This window comes from Sciurus carolinensis, chromosome 11 (genome assembly GCF_902686445.1).
Source record: "Sciurus carolinensis chromosome 11, mSciCar1.2, whole genome shotgun sequence".
Lineage (NCBI taxonomy): Eukaryota > Metazoa > Chordata > Mammalia > Rodentia > Sciuridae > Sciurus > Sciurus carolinensis.
Window position 1 is genome coordinate 74,751,055 of NC_062223.1, and position 15,732 is coordinate 74,766,786.

General features: G+C 46.0%; 1 protein-coding gene across 2 annotated transcripts in view; it reads right to left on the reverse strand.

Annotated features, from left to right (window-relative positions):
• The window catches only part of Xndc1n (XRCC1 N-terminal domain containing 1, N-terminal like), a 41,810-nt gene that overhangs the window by 4,158 nt on the left and 21,920 nt on the right, over positions 1-15,732 (reverse strand). Inside the window, exons 10-18 of one of the 2 annotated variants that reach the window (XM_047519230.1) lie at positions 15,461-15,566; positions 14,531-14,576; positions 12,851-13,570; positions 10,856-11,068; positions 9,797-9,961; positions 8,182-8,356; positions 5,084-5,284; positions 4,835-4,997; positions 3,845-3,937 (exon numbers count right to left, since the gene is read on the reverse strand). In XM_047519230.1, coding sequence (XP_047375186.1) covers positions 3,845-3,937; positions 4,835-4,997; positions 5,084-5,284; positions 8,182-8,356; positions 9,797-9,961; positions 10,856-11,068; positions 12,851-13,570; positions 14,531-14,576; positions 15,461-15,566 — 1,882 coding nt within the window. Of the gene's footprint in view, positions 1-3,844; positions 3,938-4,834; positions 4,998-5,083; positions 5,285-8,181; positions 8,357-9,796; positions 9,962-10,855; positions 11,069-12,850; positions 13,571-14,530; positions 14,577-15,460; positions 15,567-15,732 lie in introns of those variants that run through there. The other variant, XR_007104081.1, reaches the window with a different exon arrangement.

A 15,732-nucleotide genomic window follows, 5' to 3' on the forward strand; every position in this document is an offset into this window, starting at 1 on the left:
AAAGAACATCCCCCAAAGCACGGGTTATGGGGACATTTAAAGAACTGAGAGGTTAGCATGACTCATTTCAGAGGGCAGAGCAAAGGGAAGTAGGGATCACCCCGATGCAGGACTTCATAGAGTAAAAACTAAGATCCTTACCATGGTCTGCAAACAATAGGAAGCTAGGATGAGTTCTAGCAGATGGGTGATACCTGCTTAACATTTGAAAAGATCATGCTGCTTGCTGTGAATGGAATTCTGGAGAATAGGTGAGAGGGTAGAGATTTGGAGACCAGTTAAGGAACAGTTAGGCTGGTGGTGTGGCTCAGAGGTAGAACTCCAGCAGAGAGAGAGAAAGAGAGAGGCAGAGACAGAGACACAGAAAGAGACTGTTATCGCAGTCTGAAGAGTAGTATGAAGCACAGTGATGGCAACTCCAGTGCTGCCTCTTCCAGGAAGCCCTTTCTAACCAATCTTCCCTACACATAGCAGAAAATGTTTATCTGTTAGTCACTCACAGTCCTTATCACAATTTTCCTCCTTTTGCACTTATTTGTGAATCTATCTTGTTCTATGTTGGCACCAAGTTTAGGCATAGATGACCACAATCTCACACTGGTCTCTGGATCAGTCTCTCTTGCTACTCTGACCTCCACATTACACCAAGGGTGTTCTTTCTAAATGCTAATCTGACCTAATCTGTTGTGTCTGTATTTGTCAACCTTTAAATGCTCCTAGTTACCTTCCGTTATATGTCTACCATTCAACCTATCTCAGATTTTCAACAAAAATACTTTTGTTTTTGGTTACTGGGAATTGAACCCAGGGGTGCTTAACCACTGAGCCACATCCCCAGCCCTTGTTAAATATTTTATTTAGAGACAGGGTCTCACTGACTTGTCAAGGGCCTCACTAAGTTGCTGAGGCTGGCCTTAAACTTCCAATCCTCCTGCCTCAGCTTTCTGAGCCACTGGGATTACAGGCATGTGCCACTATGCTCAGCACTCAACAAAAAAACTTTTAACTTAATTATATATTACCCATGAACAAATAGCTTAGGAGGGCTTAGCCTTGCTTTGCTGCTGTGCAATGATGCCATTAGGACCATTAGGCTGGAATGAGTAGCTTCTGTCTCTGGCACTAAGATTCATGGTTTAAACTGTGAAATCTCAGTCCTTAATAAATAATAATAAATAAATCTTAATAAATCTAAGATAATAACCTGAATTTAGGTCAGGAATTTGAGAATTCCCTGTAAGACGACTGAATAAAGCTTTGATACATCCTGAAACCATGAAAGTATTGACCAATATTTGCAGACCCAAGTATGAGTTCTTTCGCATCATAATTAAAACTATCACATAGCTGCTGAATTTAGGTTGAGCAACAGCTTAAGAGATTACCTGGAGCTCCCTGGCCTGCTATAGAAAGACCAAGCTCCTAATCAAGATCTTTCCTTCCTGACTCTAAGTCCTCGTCCCAGTTACCCTCTCCAGTTTCCTCTCACAAAATTCTCTCCTTGCACCAACTATGGGAGACATCTTGCTGTTCTGCAAATATACCTTCCTCCTTTGCACATGCCCCCTTTCTGCTCAGAGTGCCCTGTATCTTCTCTGAACTCCATAAATCTTCTAGGTGGAATTCAGATTCTCCCTTCCCTGTAAAATCTTCCCTGACCATCCAAGGTTGAGGAAGGGGCTTCCTTTCTGGGCACTCTTGATATGCTGGCTGACTGTAGGTGATCACAGTAGACAAATGGGGTAAACAGCAGGGGGTCAATAAGTAGCAAAAACTGCCTCATGGAGAAACAGATATCCTCTGCTTGAAACCTGAGTTATGGAGTCACAAGGAACACAGCCTCCCTCTAGTCCGCCTATTTCTGGGCACTCTCAACATAAACCTTCCTTTTACATGGTACGTATGCCAAATTGAGCTTATTGTAGACACAGATAACTTCTCCATGAGAACAAGTCTGGTTGATTTCTTCTCTCTGTGCCTTCAGATTCAAGGACAGGACCAACTACAAAGAAGGTGTCAGTAAGTGTGTGAGAACTCAACAACAAACTGAATAACTATGAAAGTCAATGAATTTAAAAAGTGAATGTATGAATGAATGAACAATGAATACTTGAATGAAAAATTTAATTATTGATCATAGTTAGGAAGAATTGAGCATAAAAAAGAATAACGAGCTGGGCACAGTGGTGCACGCCTATAATCCCAGAGGCTTGGGAAGCTGAGACAGGAGGATCTCAAGTTCAAAGCCAGCCTCAGCAATGGTGAGGCACTAAGCAACTCAGTGAGACCCTGTCTCTAAATAAAATACTAAATAGGGCTGCAGATGTGGCCCAGTGGTTGAGTGACTCCTGAGTTCAATCCCCAGGACTCCGCTCCCCCCCCCAAAAAAGAATAATGAGTATATGGATCATTAAATTTAAAATATTTGAGCCCATAATGATATTTTAGAAAGAAGGTGGGAGAAAGCATTTAAAGAGAATGCCAGCTACTAAATCTAGAAGAAATACAAAGACAGAAATCAAAATTTTAAAATTGCAATTGTAGAAATTGATTTAGATAAAAATCATCTATGAATATTGAAATCACTGGCTGAAAGACTGGGAGCAATTTAATCCCAGTATCTCCATATATGCTCCATTACTAGAAGGGCTTCTCTAGTACCTTTGCAAAAGAGGTTTGCTAGAATATGGGTCTCACCAATGTGCCTCTTGATGTGGAAAGTACCTATCATTAAATAGCTTATGTTCTTGTCAAAGCTCCTTAACTTGAATCTAATCATGAGGAAATAAATAAATTCTAGCTGTGGAATACAACTTGGTCTACGATCTTGAAAAAAGTCCATTTGTTATACAAGACATTAAAAGGGGCTGGGGAGATAGCTCAGTTAGTAGAGTGCTTGCCTTGCAAGCACAAGGCCCTGGGTTCGATCCCCAGCACTGCAAAAAAATAAAAAATAAAAAAATAAAAGAAAGGGGTATGTTCAAGATTAAAGGAAACTATAGAGAGACATTACAATAAAATGTAAAATGCAATGCATGGAATTTTTAATTTTCAAAAACTCTTAAGAATTTTTGGGGCAACTGGGGAATTTTTTTTTTTTTTTTTTTTTTTTTTTTTTTTTTTTGGTGCTGGGATTGAACCCAGAGGCACTTAACCACTGAGCCATATCCCCAGTTCTTTTTTATTTTTCATTTTGAAACAGGGCCTCACTAAGTTGCTTAGGCTGACATCAAACTTTCGATCCTCTTGTCTCAGGTTTCTGAGTCACTGGGCTTATAGGTGTGTGCCACCATGCCTGGCAGCAACCAGGAAAATTTGAATGAGGAATGCACAGTAAGTAATGTTATATTGATATATTTTTGTATATGCAGTAAGGCGTAAATTGGTCACAGACCATACATGAGCATGGTTGTGTTCTAATAAAAATTTTATTTACACAAAAATTTTGAGTGGGATAATGGTTTTGTGGTTATTCTCTTAGGAAACATTCTGAATTATTTAGGGGTGAAGTGTCATGAGATTTACAACTTACTTTAAAACATTTCAGGAAAAAAAGTAGGAGAGTAATAGATCAAGCAAATGTGGCAAAACCATAACCATTGGTAAAGTCTGGTAAACGGTATATGGGTATCCAATGTACTTTTCTTTTAATTTTTTCATAAGATTGCCATTTTTCAAAAATGAAAAGTTTATGGAGGAAATGAGTGAACAAATGAATGCATATGAACAGATGAGTGACAGAGTGAATCAATGAGAGTGAATAAATAAGAAAATTGAATGAATAAATGAGGAAAAGAAAAAGAGATGATCAAGCTGTAAGTTCCCAGCCTCTGCCCCAGCATACTTGCCCAGCCGCTCTGTCTCCTGGTAGGGCACATAGATGTTGTTTAGGCCACAGAGGAAGGCGGTAAGGATGATCATGAGGATGAACATGAACCTGGCATGGGATGGGATATGAAGGGTCAGAGCAGGTCTCCACCCTGGGAGAAATAGGGCTTTGGGAAGAGGAATTGGGGGTGATGGACTTTCTGGCCCTTGAGTATTCAATTTGTTTACTATTAAAAGTAAAGAAATTAGGGGATGGGGAATGAGAAGGAATTTAAAGTGAGTGCCAGAGCAAAGACTCTCTCTGAAGAAAAATGGGTGCTGGGCCTAATCAATCAAAGTTGGGGAAGGACCAGTCTCTTGGGAGTGACTGAGATGCTCAGATTGTATAGGAATGGCTGGGAGTCAGAGATTCTTATTGGATGGGAGCTATCACTAGAGAGTTAGAACCACAAGAGAACCTGCAACAGGGACGACTGGAAGAATCCCTAGATGGGATATGAGGTTATTCTCCAAGCTAAGCTGAGCTGAAGCCATTCAGCCGTAACTAGTACTTTTTTCACCAATGGCACTCACTCCAGTCCCACCTAAGGCAGGTTCCTAGGGGAGTAGGCATTAACCATGTGCTCTGATTAGAGTAAGAGACGAGGTTTGACTGTACATGATTTAGCTTTCCAAAAAGGGGAAAAATGAGCTCACAGAGGGGTCCCAGGGAGCCATAGAACTGAGACTAACCAAGGGCTCCTTTAGTTGTCAGTGGTTTATCATCTTTTCTGGGGTCCCAAGCCTCTTTGAGAAGTAGGTTAAAATTATAGACCCTCCCGAAAAAGAAATGTATATTCATATTTATACTCAATCTTGTCTATACTTCTGGAGGTCCCTGGAGCTTACACCCCTGGAGGAATGCAGACCAAGAACTCCTGTGCCAAACTAGAGCTGGGGAAATTCACGAGGAGGTTAAGTGGAGTCTATCAGAAAGGAGGGCACTCTGAGCAGGGACAGTACACACCGTATCATGTCATCAATCATCCTGCCAATAGAAATCTGCAGAGTGCCCAATGACTCGTGGGCTGGCAGAATGTAGGCCAGGCGGGTGAAGCTGAGCATGCTGGTGACAGCAAAAAGCACCTCAGCCAAGAACTGGGGGTCCTCAGTGCGCCACTCACTTCGTTCTGTGTGGGTGAGATACAGACAGTGTCTGAGAGGCAAGGAAGAGGAGGGACCAGGGGGTTCAGGGCTGAGTCGGGAGAATACTCACCAGCAGTGGTAAAATAGTGGCAGGCAGCGCCTTCAGCAGCATCCCTGCAGTGCATGTGGGCAAGCCCAGCCAGGAGGAGGCGCAGTGCGAAGGCTGCCAGGTACAGGGACAGAATGACCACATCCAGGAAGTTCCACCAGTCCAGGAGGTAACTGCGCAGGCCCTCGATCCATACTTCCTTACACTCGAACCACAGGAAGCCTGGAAGGGGTGGCAGGGGGCCAAGACAGGATGGGGCAGAACTCTGTTCCTCTTTCTAAATCAGAACCAGATTATGGTGGCCCATTGAGGGAGGCAGGGGAGCGAAAACATCACTGGAGTAAACCTGATAAAATGCAAACATTTAATCTATCCAGGTGCAGAATGATCTTTTGTGAAAACAAGGACCTCAGGTTGGAGCAGACTCATGGCTACTGTGACTTGCACCAAGGATCACAGGTGGTTGATGCTCAGAAAGTGAGTGACACGTGGGAGGAACTGTATTAGGAGAGAATGGTTTATATCTGCAATTTTTGACCTCTAACAAATAAATATTAGGCAAATATTTAAAGAATCTTGATTTGAAGGGACTTCAAATTATCAGTCTACTCAGTGTGCCCATGTCTTAGTGTAACCCAGTGCTAGACTTGGAGATGGGGGAGTCTTGACAGTTGATCAGCATTAGCCAGGTGATCTTGCCATTTTTGCCCTTCTTCATTCCCTGCATATTTACTCTCTGTACTATCTTGAATGCCTTTTCATATCCTTTGGAATCCCAGTTCACCTTTGTGGCCCAGGACAAATAACTACTTCCTCCATGAAGCCTTCCCAACCAGGTAGAGGGAGTTGCTTCTGCTTCATGTCCTCTCAACTCTCTATTTGTATCTGTGATGCTGTCACTACCAGGGCACTGCAGTATGTCTCCCCATGAGTCTTCCACATCCCCATCTGTTCCCCTGAAATTGGAGTCCCTCAAGAACAGGGGCCATATCTCATAAGTTTGCCAGTGATGCCCAGAACAAGTTAACTAATATTTATTAAGCTCCAATCAGGTACCAGTGAGATCCTGTAGTAAGTAAGGTAGATTATTGTTTCATTTGTCCCAGGGCTTATAACCAAGTTAGAGAGGCAAGAAAATAAGTAGATACAGTACAATGTGGTAAATGCTAGGACTGAGGAACAGAGGAACAGAGCACTGTTGGGGGAGTGTTTAGGGATGGATCCTTATTCTGATTTGGAGGTCCCAGAAAGCTTCTCAAAGACAGTGACATTTAAGCTGAGACCTGATGGAGGAGTTGGAGCCAGCAGGTGAAGGGGCAGTGTGAGAAGGGGTGAGTGCTCTAGGAAAAGTGAGTGAGCAAAGACCTGAAGACAAGTAGAAATACAATGTGCTCAGGATGGGAAATCAGTACTATACGGTAGGACGGCACTTTGTTAGGGTGGGCTAGAGGCTCAGTAAATGTGTGTAGGATGAATAGAAACATATTTAACTTATCCATGTATTCTCAGGGCTTTGCTCACAGTAGAACTTCAGCAAACACTTACTGCCTGAATAAATGAGTTTTACTTTATGTGCTTAAAAAACATTTCTTCCGGGGTTGGGGCTGTAGCTCAGTGGCAGAGCACTTGCCTGGCATATGTGAGGCACTGGGTTCAATCCTTAGAACACATAAAAATAAACAAATAAAATAAAGACATTCTGCTCATCTACAACTACAAAAAATAAAAATAAAAAAGTTTCTTCTCCTATAGGCAAAGGAAGAATTTTATTGGTTTCTTCTCTACTCAGTACAAGTCAATAAATGTTTTGTTTTGTACCAAGGATTGAGCCCAGGGGCACTTAACCACTGAGCCCATTCTCAATTCTTTTTATTTTTATTTTGAGACAGGGCCTCCTTAAGTTTCTTGGAGCTTGATAAGTTGCTGAGTCTATCCTGAAACTTGCAATCCTCCTGCCTCAGTCTGCCAGTCAACAGGATTACAGGCATGCACCACTGTGCCTGGCTCAGTAAATGTTTAATATAGGATAAGAAAATTTCCCTTTTGGGTTACTCTTGTCTCTTTCCCTAAAGATTTACTTCTAGCCATCACTGACTGGCTTGGTACAGTGAGGAGCAGTGTCTTGGTATACTGATGGCCTGGGAGTTTGCCAAGTGAAGGCAGGCCAGTTAAGAAACATGCCATCAGTCCGGCCTGATGAATTGACCAACCAGGGGCTGGTAGAGCTCTGGGGATTTTTGTAAACTGCATTTGCTGAATTGTTTGAGAAAACTTGGTTCTACTACAGAAAAGAAGAAAACTGGTAAAATGGATGAAACATGCATTAAGCACAGATGATTTAGTTACCTAGGTAACAGGTTGAATAAAAAAAGTAGGTAGAGCACATGCATGTGATATATACAGAGAGGCAAAGATAAACACTAAATATTCATGATACATTGAACATACATGAGGCATATGAGGTCTTTGGTATTTTTCAGATCTTAAATCAGTAACCTGCTAGTGACACCAATGCTGGTTCCACAAGTCCTCTGTCCAGAGTGCACATAAAATTCATAGCTGCTCATCAGGATAACTGCGAAGTCACAGCTATGCCGAAACATATTTGACACTGTCTCTCCCACAGATCAAGGAGTGACCTAGGCAGCTTCTGTCCATTGAGCCTCCCTGATGAAACATTGTTAATACCTCCAGGTTTTATGAGTTTAACAGACTATGTTGATTTGAATTTTAAATTGGTCTATGAGCCTTTCTGTTCCACACCACTGAGGTAGCTTGTCTGGAAGTGCACTTGTAGGTTACCATTACACCAAGGCAAGTTGCCACCTGACCCTGTAGACTGGTGTCTTGTCTGTCAGAGGATAGGAACCTTCAGAATGGAAAGTGACTGATGCCAGGGAGGGAGAAGAATGGTGTCCCTACTCACGGAGTCTGCCACAGGCTTAGGTCCCCTGATTCAGGGTGAAGGGAAAAGATTTCATGGTGTGCTAAAGCCCACTGGGGTTGTTATATGTTCAGGGAGCTTCTACAAAAGCAGGGTCCCCCCATTAGGGTGCTTACCATGAAGAACAGTGAGGGGGGCTTCAAGAAGAATACCATAAAGGGTCCCACATATGTACCTGTGACCCAAATCATGTGTAGTGAAGTCTCCCAGACACTCTGGCTGCGGCCACGGAAAGTGCTCAGTTGTGTCTCCATGGCCAGGGATTCTCCCAGCAGGAAGATGAGAAACCATAGATAGGAGGCGGAGTGTAACAGGAACTTCAGCACTGGGATCTTCAGCAGGCGGCCCAGCTTTGGGAAAGCAGGAGAGCATGGCTCTCAAAGTCTCCCCTCTGGCAGGTTGCAGGATTGCTCAGGCACATGAGACTCTGCTTTTTCAGCTTCACCCACCTACTTATTCAGATATTCACCAAGAATGTATTAATATCAGCAGCATGGTGGTACACACCTGTAGTCCCAGAGACTTGGGAAGCTGAGGCAGGAGGATTGCAAGTTCAAGACCAGCTTCAGCAACTTAGTGAGACCCTGAGCAATTTAGCAAGACCCTGTCTCCAAATTTTAAAATAGTAAAAGAAGAGCTGGGGATGTGACTCAGTGGTTAAGCACTCCTGGGTTCAATCCCTAGTACCAAAAAAGAAAAAAAAAAAAAAAGAATGCACTATATATCAGGCCCTATCATCTTCTTTACAACCATATGAATCACAGAAGTAAAGTTACTTTCTCTTGTGGTTCCACATGCTCTTTAAACTCAACCAAGTTAAAAGGTAAATTCAGGGCTGGGGAGATAGCTCAGTTGGTCGAGTGCTTGCCTTGCAAGCACAAGGCCCTGGGTTCGATCCCCAGCACCAAAAAAAAAAAAAAAAAAAGGTAAATTCATTACTTCTATCCTAAACTAGCTCCTCCTATCTCATAAAATGACCAGGTCACCCAGGAACCTGAGCAGCATCTCTACATGCTTTTTCTCACATGCACTCTGACAGTTTTCCTAACTCCTGTCACCTGCCCCCAGTCCATCTTTCACATCACTAGTAGAGGGAGATTTCCAAAACATGGGGCACTTACCTCCTTAATCTGACAGCTTTCATTTTAACGTAGCTCTCGGAGAGCTGGCCCTGCCCCCTTTACTTCTCGCTGTTGGACCATCTACCTTAGCAAATCTCTCTAACGTTGTAAGTTCTCTTTCCCCTGGGCCTTCTCCCATGTTGTTTCTGCTTCCTGGACACCCCTCTCCCTGTTCCTCACCTGGTTAACAGGAACAGGCCTGGTTGTTCTTCTTTTGTGTGTGTGTGTGTGTGTGTGTGTGTGGTGCTGGGATTGAACCCAGGGCCTTGTGCATGTGAAGCAAGCATTCTACCAACTAAGCTATATCCCCAGCCCAAGGCCTGGTTCTTCATTATAGCCCAGGGTCAGGTCCAATGCCTCACTTACAGTAGGGTCTCAAACAAATATTTGGTTGGGATAGGAGGACTCCTAGAGAGAATGTTGGACTATATAAGGGATTCAGGCTTTGGAGGTAGAGAGACCTCAGTTTAAATTCTGACACTGCTGTTTGCTGTGTGTCCTGGGCAAAAATAGCCTGTGCCTGAGGTTCCTCCACCAATCAGGAATGCAACCCCTACCTTCCAGAGCTCCTCAATCTACTGAGTGGAACATGCACAAAGTTACAGCTACAAAGCACCCAGCACAGGGGTCTGCTCAATAAACAAGTTATCATTAATCTTATTCTTATACCCGAGACTTGGGCGCCAGCCAGTAGCCGAGGCAGAGGAAGGGCATAGTGAGGAAGATGAGGAAGGCGACAAAGAGCTTCCAGATGGTAGTGCTTCCACGCCAGCCGGCCAGATTCCCACACCAGATGGAAGATAGGACTTGCTGGCAGATGGGGTGTGCTACAAACTAAGCAGAGATGGGGCATGAGAAGGTGGCCACCAGGCAGGAAGGAAGGAGCCGGTTGGGTGCATGCCCCTTACTTCCCGCCAGAGATCAAACATCCTTCTTTTCTCCTCTTGCCAGCCAGCCCATAAGAGAGGCAACTCACTTGTCATGTGACTATAGGGCGTGACCATGGACCTGCCCTTTCTGGCCCTTGTTTGTGAAGAAGGATGAACTCCAAGAGTTTCCCAAGTCAGGCAGTGACAGAACTGGGTGTACAAGTCCCAGAACCTGCAGGGTCCCCTGCCTTCTAGAGATGTGGGGCAACAACAGTCTGAATATTCCTGAGAAGGGAAGGAGTGGGGAAAGTGGGCTTGCTGACTTGGGCGACTGGCCCAGGGGATCCCATGTGGAGGAAAAGTTTCGGTTAAGTTCTTGGTGGGTCAGGGCATCTGAGGGTAGATGACAGTAAGGAGTAGAGGCAGCTAGAAAAGGCGCATGTCTTGGCTTGTGGGGCAGTTGTCTAATGAAAGAGAGAATAAGAGTCACTTGATATTTAATTCCCGAGAGATCCAGTCTAATCTTGTAGAGTGAGGTACTGAAACTCAGCAGAACAAGACTGGGCCAAAGACACTCATCAGACTGGAAAGAAAACTAAATCTGAGACCTGCATGTCCTGGTGTGAAGGTGGGCTCCTACTGGGCAATGGGTCTTCCAAGGGACAGGGAGAGGTTAGGGGCTTAGATTGAAGGTAAGAAGGGAAGGTTGGGAATCTAGATAGAAGGGTACCCAGAATGAAGGTCTCAGAGGGTCCTGAGGCCTGGAAAAGGAGTTGCTTGGGGCTGGAGTGGAGGACACCTAGAGGTGGCAGGGCAAGGGATCAAGGCAGTGAGGGGAGGTGGGCAGGGCCCAGCTGACCCGCTTCTGGTTGTAGTTGACGGCCAGTCGCAGTCTTGCCAGGTTGGGGATGCCCTCCTCAAAGGCTTGGTTCAGTCCCTCAGCCTCAGGCTCAGCCTCGCTGTCCTCACCCGTGTCGTTGAGCACTGCAGTGACCTCGCTCTGGTTCCGGCACATACCCAGCAGCTCGAAGCCATAGTCCTGGCTCAATGACTCCAGGGCAATGTACTCAGGCTGTGAGGAAGTAGGTCTATGTGGCCAGCCACCCTGTGGACACAACTCCTCTCCACCCTCCCCCAAATAGTAGGCTGCTTCTGTCCTGACCTCTGTCCACACTTTCTACATCTGATGTCACTGGGCCATTGACTTCAAATCAAACCCTCTGTCACCTCGGCCTGTTCCTTGTACTTCCCTTTTCTAATTTCTATTTCCTGTCCCACTTTAACTCCCACTTCTTTATACTTTCCTTGTGTTCATTTAATTTTATTGAATATCTACCTTATATGAGAACCTGTATTGATAGTTTTAGGAGATGCAGAAACGAGTAAGGCACATTACCCATCCTATCCTTGATTTTACTTAAGGTCCTTACCCCAGAGAAGATCTAGGCCAAGCTTTCAAGAGGTTAGGTCATCTCCCAGCACTGTCCCTTAGGTGATGCCACATTGGGTCAGGTCCTTCCCTTCTTCAGATCTCAGTTTCCCTGCTTGTCAAGCAGAGAAGAGAACTTTCCACTTTGCTTCCCTCTGCGGGCTATTGTGAGAATGGAGGGAAAGTCCTATGGAAAGGACTGCCCTTTCCCCTAGCTGTGAAGTGGGAGTTTTTCCTCTTGTCCTGATGGGGGAAGCATGTTCCTGCCCCGGCTGGCATGGCATAGGCCACATCTTGCCTTAGGCCTTCATTTAATTACTTATTATTTTTGCACTACTGGGGATTGGACCCAGGGGTGCTCTATCACTGAACTACATCCCCAGTCCTTCTTACTTTTTGAGACAGGGTCTCACCAAGTTGCTGAGGCTGGCCTTGAAATTGCCATCCTCCTGCCTCAGCATATGCTATTATGTCAGGCTTAGGACTTCATTTTAACACTCTTATGTGTTTCCCTGCCTAATGGCAATCTTGAGGATGGGGACCAAGTCTGGCTTGGTGGATGAACTGGACTGGTGATTGAGTTCAAGGCCCCTGCCTGGTCCCTAGCACCAGGCTCCACTCTTATATTCAATCCTGTACAGAGTTCCCCTGTACTTATCACTGCACATACTTTTGCTACCTGACAGCTTCTGTTGGGACTGTAGCCCTACTCCAAATACCCTTCCTGCTTCTCTTCACATGTATAAAATCACCCGCATCTAAGTTTAATGCTGCTTCCTCCCCAGAGTATGAACACAACAGTTGCAGCTTCCTGACTGCTTTCTGTGCTTTGGCAGCCCTGTAAGCACCATCCACAGAGGCACTAAGTGAAGTCCTGGGAGTGTCTTGTCGCCCTCTTCCTGTTTGAGATTACAAGTCTGAGTTCCAACACACAATGCCCCAGTACACAGTAGGTACTCCAAAAAAGACATGTTCTCCTGAATGTCATGTCTAATTCTGTCTAACTGTTCTATTTTCAGTCTCTCTCCTCCCTTAGCTAAACCTAGAGCACCCCTAGCGTGGGGGTTGTGCCTCCTGCATAAGACTAGGTGCCTCTAGCCTGTTGTGGTGGCACACACCTGTAATCCCAGCTATTCTGGAGGCTGAGGCAGGATTTCAAGTTCAGCCTCAGCAACTTAGCAAGACTGTCTCAAAATACAAAGTGACTAGGACAAAAATAGAACCGGGATGTAGCTCAGTGGTAAAGCACCCCTGGTTTAATCACCAGTATTAACCACAACAACAACAAAAAGACTGGGGGCCCCTAGGTGGACTGCTCTCTGCCATTAGACTGAATCCCCTTCAGGGTGGGATTCTGACTCTCTTTATCTATTTCTGAGAACAGATAAAGGTAACTGAGGGGAGGCAGAAGCATGAGAAACCAACCTTAAACTCAGGCTCCTTGCGTGCAAGACGCCTGAGCTCACGGCTGAGCTGGAAGGCAGCCAGCATGGCATCCTCACTGGCCAGTGAGAGGTGGGCCCTGCTAGCAATGCCTCGGTAGGTGTTGATGCGGGACAGAGAGAACTTCAGCAGGTCATAGCGGCGGGCATTACTGCACTCGAGACAAGCGCAGGAGACAGGGTGGGGCCGGGCAATGGTGTGGCCCTGGTCCATGAGCAACTGCGCAATCTCATACAGGTCCTTCTGGCAGGCCAGGGTGAGTGGAGTGACACCAGGTGCAAAGCGGGAGCCATCGATTGATGAGTCAAAGAAAGCCAGTGAGAAAGACCTGGTGTCTACTTTGCGACCCTTCTCCCTTTCTAGCCGGGCCAGCAGGCGACGCACCACTGCTGGCTGGTTTGTGTCCACTGCTACTAGCAGGGCTTCATGGATCTGCCGAAAATCAAACTTGACATTGGCCAGTAACACATCGGTGATGGCTTCATGACCCAGGCGGATGGCCAGGTTGAGGGCTTCCCTCCAGGAGCGATCCTCAGCCTCTTCCACATTCCGCAGGGGCCCACCTGGCCCACTGCCTGTGGTCTCGATCCCTGACTCCAGCAGCTGCTGCACAAGACCCAGTCGCCCCTCTTGGATGGCACCCAAGAGTGGAGGCGGGAACTTGAGCTTTCTGTTCACGATCTCAGTCCAGTTAGGCTGTAGCTGGATGGAGTGGAGAGGGGAGGACTGAGTTCCCAGCCCCCTTTGTTTTGGGGCCTCTCTTACCTTTCCACTTTCCACCCCTTACTCTTCTACTAGCTGCCCCTATATCCTTCCTTGTCTCCAACACATATTGGCAAAAAAAAAAAGTATCATAGTCACCATTTTATTGTGTAGATTCTCATGTTAGTGAATGAGTTAGTGCCAGAATGGCTCTAGTGGCGTCCCCTTCCTTAATTTCCACCTTCACGGGGACCTACATACAGAGGGTCCAAATGGGTGCCCTGAGAAAGGATAGGTTAAAGCAGGGCTGCACAGGGGGCAGGCACACAGGATCTGGCCAGGACCCAGCTCCCATCTTGTTGACTTCATCTTCCAGCTGCTCATCCCTCTGAAAGTCCCACAGCTTCTCCAAAGGGCAGGTCCAAACATGTCCACACAGGAGGGTCTTTCAACTCTGAACACCCACCCCCAGCTCTGAGCAGAACTCCCAGTAGTATCCCAACATGTTCTTTCTCCAGCAAACCCCTCTCCCTTTGCCCTCTGCTACTTTGCAGGGCATTTTTCCCCACCTTGGTACTGCCTGCCTTGTCCCTCTCTTCTGAAGCCCAGACCCATGCTCACTGCTCTTTTTTTTGGGTTCAGTTTAAGGCTCTGGGAGCTCTTCCACTTTCGTGGTGAAGCCCACAGCCTGCCTAGCAGCTAGGATTCCCCTGCCACCTCTCTGGGTCAGTCTATTGCTTTGTTCGTAATGAGGAATGGGTGTTGGAGGAGGGGGAGCAGGGGGGTTCTTACCGTGAGGGGGTCCATGGTTACACCCACCTACGCAGGAAAGGACCAAAGGCATGAAATCCTGCTCTGTCTGCTTCCTGACTGCGTCTAGCATCTTCTTTCCTATTCATTCAAAACCCCGCCCTGGGCCCTCCCTTTGCCAGGACCAGCTGCTCCCCCTCTGTTCTGTACCCTGGGGACCAGGGGAACTGGTGTTAGTGCCACACAATGAACTCTTCTGGGAAAAGGGAGAGAGTGCATAGTTGCTCAAAGAAGGTAGGAATACAATTTGAACTATCATAGTTTGAGGGAACTTAGAGACCCTCTGGTCTAATTACCTCATTGTACATAGGGGAATTGGGATTTGTCAAGGTCCCAAGTCTAGAATTATTCTTTAGTCATTCAACTATCTGGTCACATAGCATAATGTGACTACAGTGAGAATGGGAACTCAAAGGATACTGGAAGTCAGTCTCATGCTCAAAACTTAACTCTTATCTTCCCAGAATGCAACAGGATCTTATCTGTCAGGCAGCATATTTTTTTTGACTTGGCCTTAGTTTTCCTTTCAGGAAAATGGACATGAGGATATATGCCATTCCTGGAGGGAAAGACATTCTGGACAGTATCCCAAGGTCCTAGAGATTACCAGTTCTATTCCTGAAGTTCCAAGGGGAAAAGGACAGGGCTGCTCATAGGAGAATTGGGTGCCATGGTGACAAATCCTTGACAACTAGGAATGGGGAGAAAACTGGGCCCAGTGGAGCTCTAGGCAGTGTCCTGAGGGAATAAGTGGAGGGAAGAAGGGAGCTTGGCTTCATCAGTCCTTCTCAGCTGTCAAGAGATCCATTTCCAGGGCTGGGGGTACAGCCTTTTCCTAGAACATAGGTCTTTGAACTTCAGCACCAAAAAAAAAAAAAAAAAAAAAAAAAGAGAGCGAGAGATTGTCTCCCGTCTTAAGTCATAGTAGGGGCCAAAACACAGGATTTCTTGGCTTATGCTGGAAAAACCTCCCCACACACACTGGCATGTTCTTCTACTTCTCTTGCTGAGAACTGCAACTGGCAGATGGGGCACTGGACCCAGGAAATGGGAGGTGAACTCTCTGGGGAAGACACCCACAATATAGACTGGGATGAAGATGGTGAGGAGGGAGAAGCTGGGTGAGGCGGGGAGGTCTCTCCACAAGTGGCAGCATGCAGGGGAAGAATTTCAATGCTGAAGGAACCTAAGGGAGAGAGAAAGAGGTAAACAAAATTGGGCTTGTTCTCAGGAAGGATGGCACCCCATCAAGTCTGAAGGAAGCTAGGCACGTTGGCACACACCTATAATCCCAGCAACTCAGGAGGTTGAGATAGGAGAATCACAAGTTTGAGGCCAGTCTCAAATAAAAA